This window comes from Electrophorus electricus, chromosome 1 (genome assembly GCF_041902795.1).
Source record: "Electrophorus electricus isolate QZ-2024a chromosome 1, ASM4190279v1, whole genome shotgun sequence".
NCBI classification, from domain to species: Eukaryota; Metazoa; Chordata; class Actinopteri; order Gymnotiformes; family Gymnotidae; genus Electrophorus; species Electrophorus electricus.
The window spans coordinates 19,093,132-19,121,041 of NC_137497.1; the positions used below are offsets into that span (position 1 = coordinate 19,093,132).

Consider the following 27,910-nt stretch of genomic DNA (forward strand, 5'->3'; position numbering starts at 1 on the left):
GATGAAAATGGTGAAAAGTGCGCCTTTTATGCAATACATCGACAGCGTGGCTACAGACGCATTCACCCGATTAAGCTCTTGTCGAAGCGATAAAACAATGCCTTACACAATGCCTTGATGTTTTTGCTTTCTTTTTTTTCATTGCTTTAACATGCTCTTCCTCTCTGCAATATGCAGGATGATCCGTTGATATGAAGTTTAGTTTATGGGATCATTATACAGCGTATCGCTGTATCGGACACTTCTAGCTAGAGCAAGCTAAGCTGTGGTTAGTTCCTACAACTAACGTGAGCTAGCTACCTGTCCATCCATACGTTCAGTGAACAAATACGCGACAACTCAAGAGATCCAGCTGTGCACAACCGCACTGTTTCACAATACCAAGCCAGCTTGTGTACCCCGACAATTCTGTCTACTCGCTGTGATGCTGCGTTTTGTTCTGGCACTGTTAACATCACGAGGCAAGCGGCAGTACTGGGTCTGTGAACCTTTACTGTAAAAACATGGAAAAATGAAATTGCGTGCGTGTGTGTGCATGTGAGAGAGAGAGACTGGCAGACTCTCCTCCCCTCAAGGTCCGTTAGTAAAAAAAAAATTTCATCTGGAAATCTAAGTTGCTATATTGTGCTGTGTAATGTTAAGCGCAGCACAACAATGTCCTGTAGGTCACACAAATAACGTAAGTAGCCTAATGTCATAATAACAAATATGAACAGGAATGATCAACCACTACAAACAGAATGTTAAAATACTAAAAATAACGAGTTGATTACAAATCGAGTAAACATTTAGAAAGTGAAACTTAACCAGAAAACCCATATTCTATCATTTAACCAATGAAAGATAGAAAATCACAACAACAAAAAACACAATAACATGTCGAAAAGATCTGCACTAACATTAACAGGCATGCTGTTGTGTCACCATAGCAACCACAGCAGCTGGGGTTTTTACACAGGATACAAGATTTCATTACATTGCGATTAGCAAACTAACATTTTCAAAAGAAACATAAAATAAAAAATAATATCTCTGTACCTGTGATGATATATAAACATGTAAAAAACAATTGCTTGTTAATATGTGTGTGTGTGTGTGTGTGTGTGTGTGTGTGTGTGTGTACTACCCATGTGTGTGTGTGTGTGTGTGTGTGTGTGTGTGTGTGTGTGTGTGTGTGTATTACCCATGTGTGTGTGTGTTTGTGTGTGTGTGTGTGTTTGTGTACTACCTAAATCTACACATTAAAGGTGGAAATCTTTGGAAACTGGGAAAGGTTTTTCATTCTTGTTTCTGTGTGGTGGAGAGATACAGTTGCAGATGTACACAGTATGAGTGTAATATCTTATAGTTAATATGATTTTGTGCAGTTCATTCATTCATCTAATTTGTTTTTGATGTGTAGGTAATGGTTTTGGAGGTCTACTAGTGTCAAAAAACAGGTTGATTTCAGTCAGTGTTTAAATAAATCAAATAGGACATGAGATGTTTATGTTGAGATGTTTTTAAGATTGTTGCAGTGTTTTTCAAAGATTGGAAAATGGTTATGCTTATGAATACCGCGGTGACTTCTTTCACTTTTATTAAGAAATAATATTTTTTCCACTGTGCTTGGACTCAGTTGATTTCTCTTTTTGAAAATAACTTCCCCGGCTTTGAAGAAAACACTTTTACATGGTACTGAGGAGGCAGGGGTGCACAAGTATCCCACAGCAAACCTGTAGAGATTTGGATATATGCACCTCTGCCTCTCCCAGTACTGGAGGGGATCCTGTGTTCTGCTGATATTCGGTTCTGCCAGGTCTGCACTTCAACTGTGGCATCAGCAGTGACATTGTGAGTTCTTCTGGCCTCCATGAACGTGGTATCAAAATCACACCAGTTTGTTTCCTGAGAAGCAAAACCAGATAATATGAATTAGATCATAACTCTGAAATTGACTTTAATCCAATGCAAAAATACTAACCAGGTCTTTCAGCTACAGCATCCTGTGATGTTGAAGCTGCAGCTGGTATTGAATGTGACTGTCTAGACCCTATTGCATTGGCACATTCAAAGGTGAGTTGTTTTATTCCTTCATCTACCTTTTTTGGGCTAAAGGATCCAAGTGATTTGTATCTTGGGTCTAGCAGCGTTCCCAGCGATATAATGCTCATGCTGTGTGGAGTTTTTCCCTAAGGAGCCTGATGAGGTCCCTCCCAGTTCACTAGCTACTGGGACCGTTGCCTTTGCTGCCTCTTCCTGGAGCATCTTTTCCACCATTTTCAATAATAGCACCACTTTGGAGCCAGATACCTTTTTCCCCTCTGACAGCACCAGTGTGGCCCTGTGAAAAGGAGACAGTATAGACAGGAGCTCACAAACATTATTGTACTCATCAGAGGTCAGCGCAGGAATTCCAGTTTGTAAGCCTGCCAGTGCTTACAGGCTCCCTGAGTTCTACTAATCGCTCCAGCATTTGAAAGCTGCTGTACCTTGTTTCAACCTCCTGAATCAGTTTCTTTTTTGGTTTTCCCATATGCTCTTGAACAAGGTCCAGCTTCTCCTTTACCAATAAAAACCTAAACGTTACATATGTAGCAATATAAAACAATGTGTAAACAAATGTGAAAATAATGTTGCTAACTTTGACAGTTGTGCTGCTTCTAAAATAGCCCACCAGCTTCCTTGCCTTTGTAGGAATGGCAGACAGCACTGGGGTTAGTTCAAGAGCTTTTTTAACAACTATATTCAGGGTGTGAGCAATGCAGAAGGCATGACGCAGCTTCAGCTGTTTGCCACATTCAATCATATCAGATGCGCCATCAGTAACTAGACATGTTACTTTGGATTTTATTTCCCATTCTTCCATAAGAGAGGATTTCACACAGGCCAAATTTTCAGCTGTGTGCACCTGTGGGAATTTCACTACACCGAGTAATGTGCACTTCAGACATGTGTTGTCATCTATAAAATGGCAGGTCACAGCCAAGTAGTTAGTCTGCTGTCACAATCACTGCAGGAACTTTCTGGACCTCAACTTTGGTCTTCTCTTTCTCTTGTTGATATTTGGCCTCAACCATGGCCTTTGTGGTCTAAAGGGAAGGAAGAAAATATTATTTTTTTAATACTACTCTCATAATTTATCCATGTCACCACACATACTTTCCTAGTTGGGAAAATATAGGTTGGATCAAATTTTGCTACTAAGTCCCTGAAGCCTTTATCCTCAACTGTGCTAAATGGTTGTGTGTCTCTAACAATCATGGAGACCAAAGCCTCATCCAGCTCTTCCTTTCTGGTCATTGCTTTGTAAAGATTACAAAGATTTGTCATTTTTACACTTTGTAATCCAATCCAAACTGCAAATAACATGTAAGGTGCAGAGAATAATGCAGTATATAAATATATATATATACAGTATATATACATTTATATACAGTATATATACATTTTATATATACATTATATATTATATATATATATATATATATATATATATATATATATATATATATATATATATATATATATATATATATATATACTGTGTGTGTGTGTGTGTGTGTGTGTGTGCATATTAATGTTAACAGTGAATAAAATAAAATTAGGTTATGGTTTAATTTCAGTATTTGCATGTCAGAAGTAATTACATGAACATGTGCACATGTTTTGTTTTTATTTTTTGATGTGCGTGATGAATGTAGCATCGTGGTCAATGTCATTATTATCATGGTTGATTAACAAATATGAAAATTGGAAACGCATACCCACCTTGGCTGGATCCAACTCTATCCCCCTCATTATATATGACAAGTACAATAACATAGATGAGGTGGTGTTGTTGTATCCCAGTGGCTTGGAATGGAAATAAAATGACTTGTGAATATTATAGTAGTAACACATTTCATTATTTACATATTATGAGCAATACCTTATTTGGAGAGATCTGCTCAAAGTGTTTCCATACAGGGGAAACCCTTTTCCTTTTAGCAGGCTCCATAAAAACAAGCTCATCAATGTCACAGGCAAATTGACAGAACACAAACATGCAAATTTTGCATGGAGCCATTGCGCTTTATGTGTGTTCATAAATTGCGCCAACATTTGAAATGCTTCCTGAACCAGTGAGGTTTCAGGCGTCATTCATCCTTAAAGAAGCAAGCCTCGATACATGTTTCATAAAAGACTTCCTGGATCTCTCAACATGCGCTCTGAAGCCTCGGCACAGTAGGGGCCATCACTAGTATCTCACTTGGAGTGAGGAGTAGGAGTGAAAGGTGAGAGTGAGGAGTGAGAGTGAGGAGTAGGAGTGAGGGGTAAGTGTTAGGGATGAGAATGAGGGATGAGAGTGAGTAGGAATGAGGGGTGAGAGTGGGGATTGAGGGTGAGGGATGAGAGTGAGAGGTGAGAGTGAAGAGTAGGAGTGATGAGTATGAGTGAGGTGTGAGAGTGAGTAGGAGTGAGGGGTGAGAGTGAGTAGGAGTGATGGGAGAGTGAGTAGGAGTGATGGGTGAGTGAGGAGTAGCAGTGAGGGGTGAGAGTGAGTACAAGTGAGGGGTGATCGTGAGTAGGAGTGAGGGGTGAGAGTGAGGAGTAGGAGTGAGCAGTGATAGTGAGGGGTGAGAGTGAGTAGGTTTGAGGGGTGAGAGAGTAAGTAGGAGTGAGGGGTGAGAATGAGGAGTGAGAAGAATGAGGGGTGAGAATGAGGAGAGATATTGTAGAGAGATATTGTTGTAAATGTAGAATATAAATATATCCAGAGTTCAAAGTGAATGAACCAGTAGAGAGAATGAGCCACACAAAGGGGGGGGGGGGGGGGTACACAACAACAACAACAACAACAACCACCACCACCCTGATCACCACCTGTGCTCCGTCATAACTATGATCACTGCTGAAGCTCCAGTCTGTCATATTAACACACAGCATAATTACTGCACCATCACTGACTACATTTACATATTAACACACAGCATAACTACTACACCATCACTGACTGCTACAGGGTCAGGAGTTAACACACACGTAGCGACAATGACCAACAAAGGGACACACACAGACAGGGTTTAAATAGACACATTCACACTTAACAATAAACCCTGTGTATGTAATCCCAAAGTGGCGTGGTTACAAAACATTTATTCACAGTACGTGTGGATCCCCCTGCACACGGCGGGCCTCACCACGTGACTTATGGGGGAGTAGCAGTCTGTGACAATAATGCTCACAGAAATCAAGTATACACATGAAAAACTGTAAACAATTTAACCGTTTCTCCTTCAAACAAGAAAGGAAATAAATATATACAGTACTTATACATACATACACATATAACATCATATACACATTCCTTTCCCCACAGGGCTACATGTAGATAATGTTTATTAGTCTGGTTTATGGTGGTGTGTAAGTGTGTCTAAAGGACAGCTTAGTTTCCTGATCTAATTAGTTGTGTGTTCATGATTAGGCAGATCTGGCTATAAGGTTTTTGTTAACTAGAATTAATGAAGGTTCATTACTGAATCTATTTCAGCACCCAGTAATGTTTGTGGTTCACAGTGGTCATTTATATTTCATCTGTTTAACTCTCTCTTACATGACAATCACATATAAACAGTTAAAAACTGAGTGGCAGTGTGGAATGGGTGATGAATACAGTGGTAACCACAGAACTGTTCAGTAAATAACCTGTTTCTCCAGGACACAGGAGGCTATTCTAGCTCACACACACACACTGAGGAGTCAGAACCCCAAACCCCAAACCCTGCATAGAGGGGCTCAGTGAATGTGGAGTGGAATGTGTGTAAGTGTGTGAGTGTGTATGTGTGAGAGGAGACACTGTAGAAGGACAGAGTGCCGGCGGGGCAGTCCAGATACACTCCTACTCTGTTGGAGCTGGAGGGGGCAGAGATGGCAGTTTTCTTATTATTGTGTCTGACAAAGTAACAATTACTATAGCAGATCAGACTCCAAGACTTTACATTACATCCAAACCTACAGTCATCACTGTCTCCTTTCCTGCTGATTCCTTTATATGTCACTCCCATATCAGCCCTCCCACTCCACTCAACCTCCCAGTAACAGCGTCCAGTCAGACTTGCTCTACACAGAACCTGAGGACACTCATCAAATCTCTCTGGATGATCAGGATACGACTGCTGCTCCCACACACGAGTCACCTTTCTGCTCCCCTCAGACAGAGAGAGACGTCTGTGTGCTGTGTTTGGCTCCAGTGTGAGATCACATGCATCTGCACACAAGAAGACACATTAGAGGAGAGATCACAAATACTGTGTGCGTGTGTGTGTGTGTGTGTGTGTGTGTGTGAGTGTGTGTACATTATATTTACTTCTTACATTTTCTTAGTCCTGGTTTGATTCTGATCTTCCCTGCATGCTCCACCCTAAAGGAACACACACACACACGCAAATAGCAGTTTAGGAAATTTTAAACTCTAAAAAATCAATTTTTTCTCTCTTTCTTACACGCAGAGATAATAGTTCTGTCACTCTCACACACACAGATAAAAGTTATGTGTGTATGTGTGTGTGTTTCTCTCATTCACTCACACACACACACACATACACACATACACACACAAATAATTCGGATTCTCTCTCTCACACAATAGTTCTCTCTCTGTCTCTCTCTCTCTCTCTCTCTCTCACACACACACACACACACACACACAATAGTTTTGTCTCTCTCTCTCACACACACACAGATAATAGTTCTCTCTCTCTTTCTCTCTCTCTCTCTCTCTCTTCCTCTGTCTCTCTCTCTCTCTCTCTCTCTCACACACACACACACAGATAAGAGAGAGTACTGTCATGTTTAGCTGCAGCTCTTAAGATTCTTATAGGTACAGGGGTTTTAAAATAAAATAAAACAAAGTAAAACAACATACACCAAAGTGAATTAGTAAAGAGATTAAAAAACAACTCAGCTTTCTGGAAAGAAACAAGAGAACAACTAATTTTGATAAAATTTCTCCACAACATAATAAACCAAGCTAACAGCTACACAGTAGCTAACAGGAGTGGAACTGTAGCAGACACAAAGTTAACGATAAAGCCAAGGAAGATGGGGGAAAAAACATGAAACAAAAGGATAATCTACATTCAAGCTTTCTTTCAGGGAATATCAAGGTAAGAACCTCAACTCCAAAGAAACCTGAATACATTTTAGCTCTTCATTCATCCAAAAACTAGCTCCTGTGCTATTGTAGCTAGTAACTGAGTGAGCCATGGCTAGTACAGGTGCGGGAAAACGCCCCCTTACAATAAACTACCCAGCAGAGCTAAAAACTGCACAGGTCAAGAAAACTTACAAACACAAAATACTCAAAGAAAACCCAGAGACCCTCACAGCAGACTGTAGCACAGCAGGAAACAAAAACATCCATCGCCAATCTCCTGTTATATACAGAAAACCTCATACAAATATTCCTACAGATGCAGACATAGTTATTTGACTCTAATGGAAAATTCTTAAATGAGGAACAGCTTTTCCCAGGAGCCAAAGTTGCCAGAGTTTGGTGTCCCTGAACCAGCGATGCCCTCCAGTTTGTTACACATGCCATCTCAGGTACTCCAATCCACATCATTATCCTCACTGGCACCAATGAGGGCAAAGCAAGAGAGAGTAGCAGAGTGTGTAAGAAGACTAGCACAGACCTCCACAGAGACCTTCCCCTCCTCCAAAATCACCATCTCTACCATCCTGCACAGAAGAGACTTCCATCCAGCTACAATCCACAAGATAAACGCAGAGTACGTCTGCCATCAACATCCACCCCAACAGGCAGCCCAAACAGCAGAACTACGCCTCTGTAGTAAAAACTCTACCCTCCACAAGCACTACAGACATGGAGAGATCAAACAGATGCTCAACCTCATATGCAACAGACTGCTGAGCTAAGGTCACAATTCTTTAATCAAGAAATAAATGAATAGAACAATGAATTAATGAATAGACAAATAAATAAATAAATATCACTGGATATAGGTTAGCCATTAGACTTAATATGTATGTTTATATACATGAATGTTTGTACATATAACATCAACATAATCCTTCATTTTTACAGGTTTATCTCACTTTGAATCTGTTTGTATTTGTGTTTTTCCTTTCATACTTCATTTAAATAATGAAACCATTATTTGTCTCTCTATGGAACATTCAAGGCATAAAATCATCCCTGTTTGGGTACAAAAGTATAAACACTGAATTCACAAATAACACAAAAGATAAAGACATTATAATTTTCCAGGAAACCTGATGTAACTCTGATTTGGTGACTCACCCTCCTGTAAACTACAAGAAAATCCCTGCTGATACACACCCTGACATTAAAAGAGGGAGAGATTCAGGTGGAATCATTATCTGGTATAAATCAGAATTGTCTAAATTCATAATTCCTCTGAAATAGAAAATTCACATATTTAGCTTAAAATCAACAAAGAAATAAACACTCCAAAAGATATATTCCTTTGTACAATCTACATTCCTCCCAGTGAATGCCCTTATTATAATGAAGACATCTGTCCCAGTCTCCATGATCAGATCAGTGGCTTCCAGGCCCAGGGAAGTGTGCTGATCTGTGGAGATCTGAATGCACGTACTGGATCTCTACCCGACTCCAACACAGAACAAGGTAACACCATTACCACCATTATTTGGACACCAATACCCAAGAAATATAACTAATCTCTCCTGATATAATTGTAACACACAGGTGAAAAGGATGGAACAGACCTCCTGCAGCTCTGCCAAAGCACATTGTCAACGGTAGGTTACGAGGGGACTCTTTGCGGAGATACACCTTTTGCTCACCTCTTAGACCCTGGACCTGCTGGAGAAGTACTGACAGATCTGGACCCTAGGCGTGCTGAATACGCACACATACACTAGAAACCTATAGAAACTACAATTACTTATGATTGAAAATTAGTTTAACAATTAGTTCAATCCAGCAGTCAGTGAACTGATAGAGAAAGCACATAATCGTAAAATTCACATTCAAATATCAATTCAAATTTGGCTCAAAATATTCCATTCTATCATAGAACCAGTTCTGCTATGTGGTTGTGAAGTTTTTTGTGGCCACTCACAATGGAGCAAACACCCAGATGAAATGATGCACACTGAATTCTGTAAAAATATCCTGAAAGTGCACAGGAAAACATCAAATAATGCATGTAGAGTTGAATTAGACAATTTACACTATTACTCAAAATTCAAAAAAGAATTATTAAATAGTGGCTACATTTAAAAAAAACAGAGACCCCCACTCCTACCACTACAAAGCCCTGCAGTGCCAAGAGCTGAGCAGAGAAAAGAGTTCCCTCACACAGCAGAGAAAAGAGTCCCCTCACAAAGCAGAGAAAAGACATCAGTGTAACAAAGACACTGTAGCGACAGAGCTACACTTTCTCACTGAATGTGAAACATTCATCCAAATTCATTTCCAATTTTGTGAAGTAAATTTGATGATCCACCCCAACTTTAAGGCACACACACACACACACATACGCACACCTGCATGCACACACATGCATATACACTCACACAGACTGCACTTCCCAGTTTATAAACACCTTTATGTATTTATCTCATTATTTATATTTTGCCATTCGTATTATTTTCCTTTCTTATCACTTATTTCGATTATTATTTCATGCAAAATTCAGTTCTTTTCAAGTTCTTTATAATAATAGAATTCTTAATTTCATTAATTACAAAGGTTCATTCATGTTTATTGTAATACTGATTATATAGTAGCAATATTCTGTTACTGAATATGGTCATACCATAAAGCTTACTGAATTGAATTGAATTGAATTGAACTGAGAGAGAGAGAGAGAGAGAGAGAGAGAGAGAGAGAGAGTGAGAGAGATAATGGCTTAGGGGAAAGAAAGGAAAAAACTAAACACCACGCTGAGCGTGGAAAAAGGGAAAACAAAGGACGCCACAGGAAGAGATGGCAACCCCGATGCACTGGGGAAAACCAAACTAAAACTTCCCAAACAAAACCAGAAAATGGGGAGGAACTTGAATGGCTAAGGGAAGCCCCAGGAGAGAGACGGACTCGAGAGGCAAAACTGGAGAGGGGAGGGGATGTATAAAAACATGGACACCCTCGCAGACAAGAAGTGAGGTGTAGCATGAGGGCTCACAGACCTCAATACCCAGAGTTACCAGCTAGGAGCTTGGCTCAGAACTTTGGCAAAGACCCAACAATGACTGGGTCACTGGGCTTATATAAGGTCAAGCCCAGCTGTTGGGTGTTAAGCCTGATTAGTGGTGTGGTTGACTCGAGGCCTCCATCTGCTGGCCGGAGGGGGCCTCGGCCTGGTGCCAACCCTTACACATACAGTTCCGTCTCTCTCTCTCTCATCGCTCTCTCACATACACACTCACCCCCCCCCCACCCCCCCACACACACAGAAATAGGTTTCTCTGACTTTCTCTCTCTCACACACACACAGAAAGGTCTCTCTCTCTAGCTCTCTCTCTCACACAAACGCACACACACCTTATAGTTAATTGCTCAGAATTTAAGATTCTTGAAAAAATTGTTCTCTGATTTCAATTAATATTATGTTAAAAACTTAAATCCTTTAAGATTATCTGTGTGTGTCAAAAACAGACAAGAAAAAGATACTCTAATCTACTCTAATACTCTACTTTTAATACTCTAATCTAATAGCGCTCTATTTATATCTCTCTTTTACGGTGTGTGTGTGTGTGTGTGTGTGTGTGTGTGTGTGTGTGTGTGTAAAATATTTAAATCATAGATTTAGATTCATAGTTCAAAAATTATTTAGATCATAGACTGGAATTTCAGTTCATATTTATCAAATAAAGGCATGAAGGTGTTTTTGGAGATGGAAGTTATGATATATTGCTGTTACTGTAGTATTAACACACTAACCTGAACACATACTGTCAAAATTCATCATGATTGTTTTCACAGATTTCTACAGTTGTTAACAAATGTTTGTCAATTCTGAATTCACTTTTTCAGAACCCTTCACATAGTTACAACTACAGTGATTTATGTGGACTGAAGTGTGTATCAGTTTTCATTACTTTATCCATTTATATATATATATATATATATATATATATATATATATATATATATATATATATATATATATATATATATATATATATAATATGTATTGTCTATGTGATGTCTTACATGTATCGTCTATTTGATGTCTTACTTGTATCGGCTATGTGGTGTCTTACATGTATTATCTATGTAATGACAGGGAGTCCTGTCACACATACATAAGAAACAGATGATTATAGCCTTCAGTAGGTCAGAAACACCACACACACATACACATTCACGCACACACACTCACACACACACACACACACACACACTAAGCATAATAACCCTAATGTTTCTGCTCCACTGTGTATGAGAGCAGGTTGTATTTGAGAAAACACAGTTTAGTATCAGATCAGATCAAGGACAGGGGATTTGTACATACCTGAGTGTGTCCAGTCTGCAGTGGGGATCCTCCAGTCTAGCAGAGAGCAGCTTCACTCCTGACTCTCCTGGGTGGTTGTACATCAGATCCAGTTCTTTCAGGTAGGAGGGGTTTGACCTCAGAGCTGAAGCCAAAGAAGAACAGCCTTCTTCTGTGACCAAACAACCAGACAGTCTGCAGAAAGGAGGGAGAAAGAGGAAAATGTGTTAGCATGTAGCAGACTTTACTGTAAAGAAAAGTTTGGAATTAAAAACCGTGAAACAGTAACCTTTTTTATCTGGAAGTTTTTAACATTTTTAAAATATTCTTAACTTTTTCAAGATAAAACATGCCTATTATCTTCTTGATGTAATTATTCCCAATGTTATTAAAAATTTGTAATAATCGTTGGTAGTCTTTTTTTCCCATAGCAACAGAAGTGTGCTGACCAGCCACTGATCTCCAGTTGTAGTCTAAGAATGTTTTGTACTTTTTGGCTCATTTTCAACATTGCTATTTGTTATATTTATATTATTTTAATTTATAATTAGAAAGGAGAACTGCAGTCAACTCTACCCTTAAACAATTAAGAAAATGTTTTTTATGCAATAAAAATTTTCCCAGTTTGCTCTTTGGTCCCCACTGCCCTGATTCACCAGTCTTGTTTCTTATAAGTTAGTCACTATTTTTTTATTGAGTTTTCAGTCACGTGGAATAACCCAATAGGTTTTTGTAAATGGTGAACCACCCAAGCTTGTTCCTGCTATGTGGATGTTACTTACACATTGAAGTACCCATTTGTAAAATGACAGCTCACTACACTGTCGCCAAACCATTAAGAACCATAAGTCTTTTGTGTAGCTTTCTTTAGATGTTTATAAACATTTAAACATTCTAGGCATTAGCACTGATCACTCTATTTCAACAGTATTCTAGTAAATGTAAATGTATAAACACCATGCTGATCTGGGAATACCTTTCTTGTTAACTATATATATATATATATATATATATATATATATGTGTGTGTGTGTGTGTGTGTGTGTGTGTGTGTGTGTGTGTGTGTGTGTGTGTGTGTGTGTGTGTGTGTCACAGTTGATTGGCTGGATAGCAGGAGGGACACACCCACACCTGCTAGGGATCACACCCCTTGCCTGTCCCATTCACAATCACTGGAGTATTGAAGGAAATCACCTGTTTGCACTCAGTGTCTGCTTATTTAAATCCACAGATCACAAGAGACGGGAATGCACATTAGAGGACCCAAGACGCCAGTCTCATCTAATCACTGCGTCCCTCAGAGAGACTTACTGTCTGAGTATTGGTTAGTTGTTTGCATCAAAAGACACCAATGGATAATAATTCTGGTGTAGGATCACAAACTCTACTTCTGGTATATGCCAGATCTGAATAAGATAAATGAATAATACCTCTGCCCTAAATAATTTATTTTTCACTAAAACTAGATTTTTTTAACTAAGCCCCTTTTCTGAAATCTTATATAAAGACCAAATCTATATTCGGAATTAGAAAATATGCATCACAGAATATCACGTCTTAAAAGTTGCATTTCAACAATGAATTCACAAAGAGTTCACCTGAGAATCTCCAGTTTACATTGTGAACTCTTCAGTCCAGCAGAGAGCAGCTTCATGCCTGAATCCTGCAGATCATTGTTGCTGAGGTCCAGTTCTCTCAGGGGGTTATTTGTGAGTTGTAGAGCTGAGCCAAAGACTTCACATGTCTGTTCTCCAAGATTACACATTGCTAGTCTGCAATGGCAAAGATTGTACATTCATTGAGGAATATTTTAATGCATTAAGACAAAAATGTATTTAGATCATGATGCCTGAAAAACTAAAGTTATGTGGCTTTTTGATGATGAAATGAGTAAAGTTTGCTATTCAATTATTGGATTCCTGCTGTACACTGTGTTGATCTTAAAAACATTTTCATAATCACTATTAAATCTTTCCCATTTTCTGTGTTCAGTCAGTAATTGTTGATTCTAGATAAATGGATTTACAAATAACTTCAAAAAGCATCGAAAATCATGATGACATAAGAAGATACTCTGTTTAATATATGTGACTGAAGTTTGGAAAGTTTTTTTCAGTTTAATCAGAGGAGTAGGGGTTAGTAACTTAATCAGAGGAGTAGGGGTTAGTAACTTAATCAGATGGGTAAGGGTTAGGGGTTATGAACTTAATCAGAGGGGTCGGTGTTAGGAGTTAGTAACTTAATCAGTGGCATAGAGGTTTAGGGGTTAGTCACTTAATCAGAGGGGTAGGGGTTTAGGGGTTATTAACTTAATCAGAGGGGTAGGTGTTAGGGGTTAGTAATTTAATCAGAGGGGTAGGTGTTTAGGGGTTAGGGGTTTGTAACTAAATCAGAGGGTTAGGGTTTATTTGTTATTAACTTAATCAGAGGGGTAGGGGTTAGGGGTTATTAACTTAAACAGAGGGGTAGGGGTTAGTAACTTAATCAGAGGGGTAGGGGTTAGGGGTTATTAAAATAATCAGAGGGGTAGGGGTTAGGGGTTAATAACTTAATCAGAGGGGTAGGGGTTAAGGGTTAGTAACATAATCAGAGAGGTAGGGGTTAGTAACTTAATCAGAAGGCAGAACAAAGGGGCTGAAGCATCAGCCCTGTTCTTGTGTCTCACTTCAATTCTAGTCTCTTTATTTATGGGAACTGCTATATTGCCTCCTTCCTGCAAAATCAGGTACAACTACTGAACCCTTTCCCTGATGTTTTTATAGTATAATGTTATTCAGTGTAAGGTGAACTTACTTTACTATTTTATGTAAATTAGCTCATTCATTATAGCATTTTGAGCCTCCTTTATTGAGATTGAGATAATATGGACATTCATCCAGGGCACATTCGACTTCACTATCCCATCATGCTTCACTATCCCGTTATGCTTCACTATCCCATCATGCTTCACTATCCCATCATGCTTCGTTATCCCATCATGCTTCACTATCCCATCTTTTCTTAATTTTCTATTCAGTAATGACTTAACAGAAAGTCCACCTGAGAATCTCCAGTTTACAGTGTGAACTCTTCAGTGCAGCAGAGAGCTGCTTCACTCCTGAATGCTGAAATTCACAATTTCTTAGGTGCAGTTCTCTCAGGAAGGACTTTGCTGATGTCAGAACAGAGGAGAGATGTTTTCTACTGTCTGGTGTGTGATTACAGTCTGTAAGACTGCAAAGACAGAATATAAAGCCCTGAGTTAAAATAGCATGAAATCAAGGCACACAGTAATAACAAACAACATTCTGTTAAGAATAATTATTCATTAATTGCTATTTTTTAATATAAATTTACATAATATCTGTAGACTAAACAATCGAGTGATAAAAATATTGAATCAAAGTAAAAATTATTATGAAAAAAATGAATCTGGTCAGAATCTGGTCAATGATCCAAAAGCCCTGATCATCTAAATACATCATTTCATAAAGATATAACTGTTTTAGTGTGAATACATCACTTCATAATGAAATAACTGTTTTACTGTGAATACGTCACTTCATAAAGATATAACTGTTTTAGTGTGAATACGTCACTTCATAATGATATAACTGTTTTATAAAGTTTTATAATGATATAACTGTTTTTATATGTGTTGATAAAGCTCATGGAAAAGACACATTTGTGCTCACCTGAGTATATCCAGTCTACAGTGTGCTCACCTGAGCATCTCCAGTTTAGAGTGTCTCACCTGAGCATCTACAGTTTACAGTGTCTCACCTGAGCATCTCCAGTTTCAGTGTCTCACTTGAGTGTCTCCAGTTTACAGTGTTTCACCGGAGTATCTCTGGTTTACATTGTCTCACCTGAGTATCTCCAGTTTACAGTGTGAACTCTTCAGCCCATCAGAAAGCAGCTTCACTCCGTCATCTTGCAGGGTGCTGATATTGATACACAGTTCTCTCAGGGGGGAATTTGATGATGCCAAAGTGGAACATACAGTTTTACACAAATCTGTGTCCAGACTACAGTTACCTAGTCTGCAGATACAGAGGAAATAAAGCACATTTAAAAGTGTGTGATCAAACTGCACAGAAATGGTTTGAACAGCTTGAAAAAGAAAACAAGAAAACAAGCAAGTCAGTCTAACCAAACTAGTGGCAAAGTTACTGAATAAAAAGACTTGCAGCTAATGAACATTTACAAAATTAATATATATTACCTATTACCTACTATTCACTTTTTGTTATATAAATAAAATCAGCTACAGGGAACTAGAACTAGACAGAACTAATCAATGTCTGAAAGAGTCTGGAACAGGTGTGTTAAAGAGGGACTCAGGATTTACCATAATTAGATATTTAATATTAATTAATGAATTAACAAACTTTGGGTGAGTCATTAAAGTATTACTACACAACACATACATATTAGAACAGTGATGTGGCTGCTTACAAGGAACTAAAATGAAGCAACAGCTAAAATAATGAGATAACTAAGATATAGGGACAGAATTTAGTGATCAGATCAGATTTAGATTTCACTCTACTACATGAAATGCAAGACATAAACAACCAAGACACACTGTAATCTGATCACTCAAACCACAGTCAGAAGTGGTCAGAGACAGATCTTGCATTTAATACAAGTGAAAGTCTCTGTATGTGCATATCACTACACAAGTGGAAACCTGTCTGTTGGCTGACTGCAAAAATTACAGCTGCTGCCAGTCAAAGCTTCTCCTGCACTGAAGCAGACGGGATTGTTAGTCCATGTATGGATCCCTGTCTGTCATACCAGCTAGATCATCACTGCAAATGGCCTGGAAAAGTCCTGGAAAATGATCATTAAGTAGTTTTAATACAGTCACATATTGTGGGTAACACTGAAGGAAAGAACAGATGTTAAGGTCATTGTTTTATGTAAATTCTGTTTTGAAACAAAAAAGTGGTACTTCATATTGAAATATATCAAATGTTTTTGGTAGTTCTATTCTGCCACCTTCAGGTGTGTTGTGAGTTGGGGGATTACTGGACAATATGGAGGGACCCCATATAAATGATCCAGTGTATCAACCCTGAAGCTGTGTGGCACCTTCCTTGTGAATGTGAATGAAATATTTAGGTATCTGTACTAAAATTACTAATATAAATTAATGAATAAATTATAGTTAAACACTCACAGAGCCTTTCTGCAGTTTGCAGCAGCTGGGATCAGCCTCCTGTATCCCTCCTCTGATGTGCTGTATTTCTCCAAGTCCAACTCATCCAGCACCTCCTCTGAGGTCAGAAGCATGCAGGCTAGTACTGAACATTGTCCAGGAGAGAGCGTCTCTCCTGAGTGTTTCTCTGATTGTAGATACTCCTGAATCTCTCTGGTGAGAGACTGGTCCTTCATTTCAGACAGACAGAGGAACAGGTTGATGGATCTCTCATGGGGAAGGTCCTCTCGTTGTATTTGTTCTTTGATGTACTGGACTGTGTCCGTGATGCTCTCCAGGCTGCTGTGTGTGTGTGTCAGTAGGTCTTGTAGGATTCTCTGATTGGAATTCACTGAGATGCCCAGCAAGAAACGGAGGAAAAGGTCCAGGTGTCCATTCTGACTTTTTAAGGCTTTACGCACTACTGCCTTCAGCAGGTCATGGAGAGGAACATTTTCAGACCTGCAACTTGACTGTAACTTAAAAGCTTGCAGTGCCCTCATTTTATTGCTGATAAAACAGTGAAACACATAGAGAGCAGCCAGGAACTCCTGAAAGCTCAGATGTACAAAGCAGTAGATCTTCCTCTGGTAAATCACAGATTCTTCCCTAAAGATCTCAGTGCAGATCCCAGAATACACGGAGGCCTCAGTGACATCAATGCCACAGTCTCTCAGGTCTTCTTCATAGAACAACACGTTTCCCTTCATCAGCTGTTTGAAAGCAAGTTTAGCCAGATTCAGAATCATGGGCCTGTTTGATTCCAAATGTTTCTTTTGATCTTTTTTTTTTTCCCTCTCATACTTCTCATTCTTCATGTTTATCTGAGTGTGCAGGAACTGTATGTACATCTCAGTGAGAGTTTTAGGGATTTCTATATCAGTTTGTTTTAGTATTATCTGAAGCACAGTGGCTGAGATCCAACAGAAGACTGGTATATGACACATGATATGGAGGCTCTTTGCTGTCTTTATGTGTGAGATGATTTTCTCAGCTTGGTCTTGGTCAGTGATTCTCTTGCTGAAGTACTCTTCCTTCTGTGGGTCTGTGAATCCTTGAATTTCTGTCACACGGTTGATGTACTGAGGAGGGATTTGATTGGCTGCCGCTGGTCGGGAGGTTATCCAGATGAGAGCAGAGGGAAGTAGCTCTCCTTTGATGAGGTTTGACATCAACGCACCCACTGAAGATGTCATGCGTATGTCAGATACTTTATTACACTGGGAAAAGTTCAGGTGAATTCTGCTTTCATCCAGGCCATCAAAAATGAACACAACGTTGCACACATCATATATCTTTGGGTCCAGATCTTTTATCTCAGGGTGGAAGTCACACAGGAGTCTATGCAGACTGTACTGGTCATCTTTAATCAGGTTCAGCTCCCGGAATGGAAGCACAAACATGAAATCTACATCCTGATTGCCTTTTCCCTCTGCCCAGTCCAGAATGAACTTCTGCACAGAGACAGTTTTCCCAATGCCTGCAATGCCTTTAGTCAGAACAGTTCTGAGCTTTAGTACTTCTGGGCCTTTATCTTCTTTTGGTTCTGTGTGTCTGACACCTTCAGCCATCACAGCCCTGATCTTCTCTTCCTCCATGGCTCCTTCAGGACCTTGTACAGGTTTAAAGATGTCTGAGCAGTAGATTGGAGTGTCTTGTACCAGCTGTTTCCTGAGTGTTTTCTCCATCTGTAAAACCTCATGTTCTTCATTCACTGCATCACTCTCTCCCTCTATGATGTAGAGTTGTGTGTAAACCCTGTTCAGGAGGGTTTTATTCTCTTGTGATTTGATTCCCTCAAATAAACTTTCATACTTGTTCTTCATGCTGGTTTTATGTGTGTGTAAGACGCTGTATAGGACATCATCCACTGGTGTCTGAGAGTCCTGCTGTATGGACTCGTCTTTGTGTAGGTGTAGAACAGGATGAGTTCTTCTGTAGATATATACAGTCATAATGTCAGTAATGAAACTACTGGATTTACATACACATACAGCCAAAATGTCAGGAATGAAACTACTGTATAATAAAGTGCTAATGAAAATATTAACAGACTTGTGTGCTGAAATAAATGAACTTGGATAGTGATGGAGAACTGGGCATTAATGAGGAACAGACTGATACAAAGTAGAGTGGGAGATACACAGTGAGATTTACACACTGTACACTAACACTCAGGAGTCAGAGGTGGGCGGGTCTAGAGGTGGGCGGGTCTAGAGGTTAGTAGGATGTAACTGTAACATTATAAGGACGATTCCTAATACAGGAAAAACAGGTCATAATACACACGGGGTCATATGGCAAAAACAAACACTGTTAGAACAGGCAAAACAAGAAGAAACAGTCAGAAATGATGGAACAATGTTAATCACTAGAGAACATTAGCAAGAGTCTGAAATGTACAGACAGACAGATAGATAGACAGACAGATAGATAGATAGATAGATAGATAGATAGATAGATAGATAGATAGATAGATAGATAGATAGATAGATAGATAGATAGATAGATAGATAGATAGATAAGAGTAATACTACATATATAGACATGAAAATTAATGATACTATACACACAATCAGTTATGAAACTATATACACAGACATGTAATGAGACTATATACACACACAGACATGACATCAGAGTTGAGACTACACACACACACACACACACACACACACACACACACACACACACACACACACACACAAATCAAAGATGAGTCACTATACACATACCTACATGATGTCAATGAGGAGACTATATATACACATACAGACATGAGGTCAGTTTACTAAAAAAACTCTTTAGAGGAACATATATAAGAGTAAAAGTGAACATGTCACTAGAAACCCCAAAACTAGGGCTAAAACGAAATCACCAAAAAACAAAAATGATTATAGACAGAATCTAGTGGCACTACATCTACAGCACTGTCTCACCTGGGGTCAGTCAGAGTCTAGTAGCACTACATCTACTGCACTGTCTCACCTGGGGTCAGTCAGAGTCTAGTAGCACTACATCTACTGCACTGTCTCACCTGGGGTCAGTCAGAGTCTAGTAGCACTACATCTACTGCACTGTCTCACCTGGGGTCAGTCAGAGTCTAGTAGCACCCTCGTTCACCCTCGTTTGTGGCCATGCCCTCCGTGATGGCACGCACCTGCACAAGGTTTAATGTCAAGTGTTTCTCTCTATTTTAAACCTCTGTCAGTGCATGCCTCGGCGTTGGTCGTTGTTCATGTTAATGTCAATGTAGTTTGGTTAAATCACGTTAAGGTTCAGAGTCTCTGTTGTTAGTGTTTAACTGTTTGTGTTCATGTCCGATGTCATTGCTATGTGTGAGTGCCACCAATGTCGTTCATGTTCAGTGTTAATAAATGTGTGTCATAGTCGAGGGAGCCTGTGTGTCCTGTTCCGCGCCCTGCGACACTCGAGGCATAAAACAGGAACAATCAAACTGGTGAAATACCAAACCTCTTGATAGCTTAACAGATGCACTGCTGGTTTCTGAGAGTAGTTCAGGATAATAGTGTATGTTATGTTCCCTGCATGTGTGTTTAACTCATTTTACACACATACAAGGAACATTAAAACACATCTAGGCACCCTGGTTGGGTGTATACAGTGTTAAACTTTTCACACCGCTTCAAACACTTCCAGGGACCATCAAACCCTTCCAGGGACCCTGGCTAATTTTATAATAGTGTTAGACTATTATAACTTCCAGGGAAAATTAGAATATATGATTTTATATTTATGGACTGATCGAGTAATGTGTATGATTTAGTATTAAAATTTGATCAGAAAATACATACATTTTTATCCTCTTATAGGAAAGTAGTCCAGGGACAGACAGCCCAGAGAAACCAGTCTGCTTTATGCTATTGTAACGGCCGGAGTGCCACAGGGCATGGAGCAGGACACACACACATGCACACACACACACAAACACACACACACACACACACACACACACACACACACACACACACACACACACACATAAACAAATACACACCCACACACACACACACACACACACACACACACACACACACACAAACACATAAACAAATACACACCCACACCCACACACACACACACACATAGTCCATCTGCGTTCAGTACGACTGCCTCACTCATTCGCTCCTGAAATTTACACTATTTTGTCTGAATTTTTTTTTATTATTGAACTATAATTCCACATCAATTTATTTATAGCCTTATAACTGTTCTTGTTAATTTTAGAAGTACACAGATGTTGTCCTCGCTACACACCACACAACAGACATTAAGTGATCAGACAGAGAGGCTACCTCTACTACCCATGAAACACACCAGACACGAAGTGATCAGACAAAGAGAGGCTACCTGTACTACACGCCAAACACACACCAGACACTAAGTGATCAGAAAGAGACAGGCTATCTGTACTACACACCAAACACACACCATACACTAAGTGATCAGACAGAGAGAGAGACTACCTGTACTACACAGGAAACACACCAGACATGAAGTGTTTAGACAGAGAGAGACTACCTGTACTACACACCAAACACACCAGACATTAAGAAATCAGAGAGAGACTACCTGTACTACTTCCTTCACTCATAACTCTCATCTGTCAGTGATGTACCTTTGTAAACCAGAGTTTTTCCGTATGTACATACATACTTTACTAACAGAACTGTTGTAAGGTTTATGCAGGTCTCCATACCAATAAAAGCTCATGAGGCTCCTCTGGTGTGTACAGTAGAGTGTAGGTTACACAACCCCAGCTGAGTGTTAATAACACCTCACCCTCCTCTAGTATGTACTGTAGAGTGCAGTTTACACAACCCCAGCTGAGTGTTTAATAAAACCTCACTGTGTTCTGTTTCACTATTTGTTATAAAGGTATGTAAAAAGCACACATATCACTTAATGAAAGAACTCATTCTCAGAGAGCTTAACTCTTTGATTTGCCCACTATGTCATACATGTTGTCATTAAAAGGAGGTGTTTGATATGGCTGGAATTGTTGACTGTCATTATCACTTTGTGATCATCATCAACACACTTTACAAATGATCTTAGAACTGTAAAAATGGAGTAGACCTTACATTACTGACAGAACAGTACCCCTCCACCCTTCCAAACCTGCGACAATGAAAAAATATGAGTGGCTAATGTGTCACTCACTTTTGGTCAGACGGCACAGGTCCACTGCTGAAGTTAGGAGGATCAACTATGGACCAATCACTCTTCATAGACACACAGCTGGGAGCTGGAGATGATTCACTCTTCAAAGACACACAGCTGGGTGCTGGAGATGATTCACTCTTCAAAGACACACAGCTGGGTGCTGGAGATGATTCACTCTTCAAAGACGCACAGCTGGGTGCTGGAGATGATTCACTCTTCAAAGACACACAGCTGGGAGCTGGAGACTCTGCTCTCTCTACCCTGATGAAGATGAGGAAAGTGTTGATTAATTAGATCCTTCACTACATCTCATTTATCCTGAATATTCCCTCTTCCTGTTTCCTCAGATTAAGTGCTGATGGAAAGCTCCTCACTTTGGATCAGAGGTTCCTCCTCCACTGCTGGAGTTATGAGGCTCCATCATGGAGCTGTTCCTCTTCACACACACACAGCTGGACACTGGAGATGCTGCTCTCTGCTCCCTGTCAACAGTTCATAAACACAGAGTGAATCAACACTGAATCAAGGTGTTAACATATTAAAAATAAAACTCATGATGTCAAACATGAAACTTAAGTAAACACTGACATTAACAGTGTGGCTGGAGAACTGAAACAGTGATGACGGCAGATTACTGAACACACTGTAATGGATTCAGTTACATATTCCTCTAAATACATACAACAATATGTTATACAGAATTTAGAATTAACTTTAAAAATATACATAAAGCTGTGTACCCTCATTTGTCAGTTTTACATCACAATATTTCAAACATTTTAAATTATAAATCTCCATGATAAGTCTAATCATAAGCCCAAATGTTTCTCAAAGTCCCACAAGGGTGTCACGTTATGGCCCCACCCCTCCTCAAACGTCTTCGTGTGTGTTTTCGTGTGTGTTGCCTCGCCCTCTCGTGTCATCCACCTGTTCTGTGTTAGGTGTAATCGTCTTGAGTGTATATATGTCTCCTGTGTTGTAGTGTGTGTTGTTGGTGTTTGGAATGTGCATATCGTTTCAGGTTTGTTGTGTTTTTGCATGTATGAAAAAAGTGTATTTCTGTTATCGTGCCACTCCTCGTAACGTCACAAAGGGAAGATGGAGGCCTTTTCTGAAAGCTTTTACTGTACTGATTTCAAACAGTGGGAAACTGGAATCTTAATGTTTTCAAATGTATTTAATAGGGCTGTCAGCATTAGCATTTATGATTAACATGTTTTTTTAAAGCAAATTATTCATATTACCAAGTTTGACCCCCACTTCTACCCGTGGCTTAATTATTGACAGGAATGACTGAGGAAACAACATCCATTGTGCTGAATGGCAGGTTTTGTTTTAAAAAGCTTCCTTCTTATTCAACTAAGCTGAGATGTTAAAGAACAAATGGATTCCTTTAACCAGTTTATCATGCATTAAATTATTCCAACACTACACGTGTAATTGTTTTATTCCACAAAATACAAGTAAATACTAGTATTGCAATACTGTATCAAAATGTTAAACTTCATAATTAATAATTATTAATCACAGTCTATTATGTGATTAACTTGATTAATTTTTAATCCATTGACACAACTAGCATTAATGAATTAAAATCATATACATCTTATGTTTGGATAGTGATTTTCTAAAGATTATCAGTGCTGGTACAGAATCCCCACAGTCCTGTGTAACATGGAGCACACAGCACTGTGTCTGTGCCCTGATATTTGTTACAGTTAATCAGTTAAAAACCTTGTGCTGTGTGCAACATATGTAATATATGTGGATGAAAACATAAAGGTCTCATATATGTGTCAAAGTTCCCTCAGCACTCAGATAGTGTAACGGCCCGTATGTGTGTACATCAGTTAGTTGTTCACTACATTTACAGTACACTATAGGTGGTGGTATCTTTGCCCTTAATCAGTGTACATCAGTAGTTCACTACATTTACTGTACACTATAGGTGGTGGTATCTTTGCCCTTAATCAGTGTACATCAGTAGTTCACTACATTTACTGTACACTATAGGTGTGGTATCTTTGTCCTTAATCAGTGTACATCAGTAGTTCACTACATTTACTGTACACTATAGGTGGTGGTATCTTTGCCCTTAATCAGTGTACATCAGTAGTTCACTACATTTACTGTACACTATAGGTGTGGTATCTTTGCCCTTAATCAGTGTACATCAGTAGTTCACTACATTTACTGTACACTATAGGTGTGGTATCTTTGTCCTTAATCAGTGTACATCAGTAGTTCACTACATTTACTGTACACTATAGGTGGTGGTACCTTTGCCCTTAATCAGTGTACATCAGTAGTTCACTACATTTACAGTACACTATAGGTGGTGGTGGGAAAAGGGAGGCTTGTGAAACATTGAGATGTTCAAAGCAGTTGTGTTGAAAATTGATTCAAGGTTTAAAAACTGTAGTGAACACTACTGTAGGAAACTGGGATGACTGGCACTGGTTGGCTTTATACTGTGTTCAACCTGGTATGTTGGCCAGAACACTTAAAGCCATACTGAGTTCAAAGGTGTACTAACAGGCATGGACTTTGATGTTACAGAACTGTGAAGTAGAGAAAAGGTTACCCTATAGTATATAATATAATATGAGATCAAGTCTGTGTCACCAATCTGTGGTCTAAAACACAAATACAGCTTTTACTTTAAATACCAATGTTCTTTGTAAACAGCATGCACATTAAACAGAAAAGCATTTTACAGTTGATTGTAATGCCTATAGTAAGCTCAATATAATTGGTACTTGGCTGCCATCTAGCGGCAAATCTTTGGAACTGACTCAATGACTTGATAAACAAAGAAATGCAGTGACCACAACATTTAAATTACTGATTTAACCTCTCAAACTCAAGTACTGATACTCAAAGGAAGTACATCTCCCAGCTGATTGTTTTCCGTTGTGTTCTGTAAGGCATTTCAAATTCTTTGTATTTCAGTTTCATGTGTAAATCAGGACATTTAGAAAGAAAATCTATTAACAAAACGCCTGTATGTTTACTGGAATAAATAACCACATGGGTTCTATGGGTTCACATGTACTCTGTAGGGTTCAATGGGTTCACATGAACTCTGTAGCATTGTGTGGGTTCACATGAACTCTGTAGGGTTCTGTGGGTTCACATGAACTCTGCAGGGTTGTGTGGGTTCACATGTACTCTGTTGGGTTATGTGGGTTCACATGTACTCTGGAGTCTATGAAGTGCAGACCTATTTAATGAATTTTCTGTGTGGAACATGTTTCATCTACGGCAGAAGGAAATGTTGTGAATGTAGATAATTATGATTATGGATAATGAAAGTCAGTAAAGTAAAATGAAGGAGCAATGTCTCACATTTATATATGTATTATTATTATTTATATTTATATTATAAAATATTAATTGTTCTGCTGTTTTGGGGCTGAGTCAGCTTCTTCTCTTCCCAAAATACCTCCTCAGTCTTGGAAGTTTAATTCAGAGTGAACACTTGTTGCTGGCAAACATAGGTGTTTTTACCATTATATAAAAGACATATAGCACATTATGTGGACATACAGCACATAATAATAATAATAATAATAATAATAATAATAATAATAATAATAATAACAATAATAATAATAAGTTCAATTTATATAGTGCCTTTCATAGACACAAGGTTGCTTTACAATGAAAGTTGAGAAGAAGTAAAATAAATAAGTAAATAAATAAAATTGACACAAATTGACCATACAATAATTAACAACTATGGATAAGAAAAGAGGTTATGAAAAGTGTTGGGAAAAGAGGTATATTTTTAGTTGAGATCTGAAGGAGAAGACTGTGGAGCAGAGACGGAGAGATTGAAGTAAGGTGTTCCAAAGTTTTGGGGCCATGACACTAAAGGATCTGCCTCCTACAGACACCAGTCTAAACTTCGGGATGGAGAGGAGACCTGCATTAGGAGCTCTGCATTAGAGGACCGAAGTGTACGGGTGGGGCAGTAAGGGTGTAAGAGTTGAGCTAGAGAGGTGCAAGACCGTGGAGAGCTTTGTATGTAAGGAAGAGGATTTTGAGCATGGGCCTAAGCCTAGCAATATTACGGAGGTGAAAAGGGCATTTTTGACCAGAGACATTATGTGGGGTTCAAAAGAGAGAGAGCAGTCAAAGAGTATGCCAAGGTTCCTAACCATGGATGAGGAACTGATCAAGATACCATCCAGATTTAATTTAAGATTGAATAATTATGACGTTTTGGACTTTGGGCCAATAAGTAGAAATTCCGTTTTATCAGAATTGAGTGTTAAGAAGTTAATGCTCATCCACTGCTTGAGATCTTGGATACAGGAGAGTAAAACAGGAAGTGGTAGGGTAGTGTTAGCCTTGGTGTTAATGTAGATCTGAGTGTCATCTGCATAACAGTGGAAATGAAGACCATGCCTGCGGATACTCTGACCAAGGGGTAGCATGTGAACAGGAGAGGGCCAAGGACAGATCCCTGGGGAACACCTTGAGTGACATTAGCAGTATGTGATTTGGGTTTACCTAAAACAACATACTGTGTTCTATTAGAAATATAGCACATCACACTCCTGACAGTAAACCAGAGGATTTCTCTCTACATACACTTTCTATATATTAATGTCACTATATCTATCCTACCTACTGCTCACTGGATGTCTCTCACTAGCCTATCAGTCAATATGTCCAGTCAATATCCTTCTATCTAGACAACACTGAATCTCTCCATCTCTCAAATTCTCTATTCTCACAAAAACCCTTTAAGTTGGGAAGTGTCTTGACTTATAAGCATTCATAGACTTTGTGAATGAGACAGATGTGTGATCAGGTTTGTTTCAGACACTGTCAGTCAAAGACAGGAGCGGCAGGTTCTGTATGACACCTGTAGAAACACAAGCTTCGTTTAGCCGTGGTCACGTGACATGGCCGTTTTGGATCAGTGTTTCAAAACGCTGCGCTTCAGAAACTCGAAACAAGCGTAGGACCGTCCCATCCGAACTATAGGTAACACTACAGCTAATGAACTATACAGAGAATCTGAACTGTCCACTGAGAATGTGGACAACATGTGGACAACACTACAAAATGACTGAAACTGAACAGAAAACTAACTGTAAAAACAGACATCAGAGGAGCTTTAAATGGGAACATTTAGAAAGATTACTGACAAACAACGACTTAAAATGCAAATTTACAATAACTGACAACGTTATATAATTTTAAATATATATATAACTGTGCGATCGTATTGTCCGTTAGCCATTTTAGTGTCCGTTATTTTAGTTGCATAGCGTTAAGTTCACCAGGACTTTAATCTTTACATTTAATCCACTTTTAGGTGAACCTACGATTTAAACACAGAACTATGTACTTACAAAACACGTTGTTTAAACTGCACCGACATCGCATTTTATCAAACTCAATGAACTTACCGTGAAATATTTTAAACGCGCGTATCTCCAATCCGCCCAACTTTCAATAATGGCGACAGTTCAGAAAATACTTTCGTTTTCTTGAGAAGGGGGAGAGTACAGGAACACCAGCGGGTAAGTTGAGGGCGGAGCACATGTCAATCATTTTCAACTGAAGCTAATTACACAACCGATTTCTTATAACATATTTATTAAGGGACATTCAGCGGCCAAAGTTTGCTGTCCATCATTTTTCTGCAGCCAATCACTGACACACAGTCTATATAGCCAATGGAGTCACAGTCCCTCCTACACGGACTTGTTTTGCGGCTGCGCTGAGAGTAAATCTCCACTATGTCGGCACGTTGAAACATTTCGGAACTTTACATACCGCTTTGTTTGTAGATCTAATTTACAGATGATTATAATTTAGACAGATAATCAGCCTCACAATAAGCATGTAAGTGTGTGAACGTCCATGACATGTTGTGCACATGACAAATAAAGAATCTTCTTAATGGCTGAATGCTGGGCGTTTGTGAGTGTGTTCAAGGTTCAAAGGTTCAAAAGGCTTTACTGTCATTTCAGCTATATACAAGTACACAGCAAAATCAAAACAATGTTCCTCCAGGACCATGGTGCAACACAAAACAACAAGTGCCACAGAC

At 39.0% G+C, this 27,910-nt stretch overlaps 1 protein-coding gene across 4 annotated transcripts; it reads right to left on the bottom strand.

The window, feature by feature from the left end:
* Nucleotides 1-5,672: 5,672 nt before the first annotated feature.
* Nucleotides 5,673-27,364, bottom strand: LOC145657449 (protein NLRC3-like). Of its 4 annotated transcripts, none has more exons than XM_081712117.1 (10): nt 27,264-27,364; nt 22,212-22,319; nt 21,835-22,098; nt 16,633-18,582; nt 15,317-15,490; nt 14,508-14,681; nt 13,067-13,240; nt 11,490-11,663; nt 6,336-6,382; nt 5,673-6,229 (listed from the first exon to the last, which is right to left on the bottom strand). In XM_081712117.1, exons 2-10 carry the CDS (start codon nt 22,259-22,261, stop codon nt 5,691-5,693), a joined length of 3,546 nt encoding a protein of 1,181 aa, XP_081568243.1. In that variant the 5' UTR covers nt 22,262-22,319; nt 27,264-27,364; the 3' UTR covers nt 5,673-5,690. The 4 variants fall into 4 exon arrangements, with proteins under 4 accessions (XP_081568243.1, XP_081568237.1, XP_081568247.1 ...); XM_081712111.1 differs by having other exon boundaries at nt 16,633-18,585; XM_081712131.1 differs by having other exon boundaries at nt 6,096-6,229; nt 6,329-6,382; nt 16,633-18,585.
* Between the last annotated feature and the right edge of the window lie 546 nt (nt 27,365-27,910).

Bases quoted from the DNA above. Each gene is read 5' to 3' on its own strand.
- LOC145657449 (XM_081712111.1), bottom strand. From the start codon at position 22,261: ATGATGGAGCCTCATAACTCCAGCAGTGGAGGAGGAACCTCTGATCCA. The intron at 14,682-15,316 runs GTGAGACAATGT...CTGTCTTTGCAG, and splicing joins TGTAAACTGGAGATACTCAG to TCTTACAGACTGTAATCACA. The intron at 13,241-14,507 runs GTGGACTTTCTG...TTGCCATTGCAG, and splicing joins TGTAAACTGGAGATTCTCAG to ACTAGCAATGTGTAATCTTG.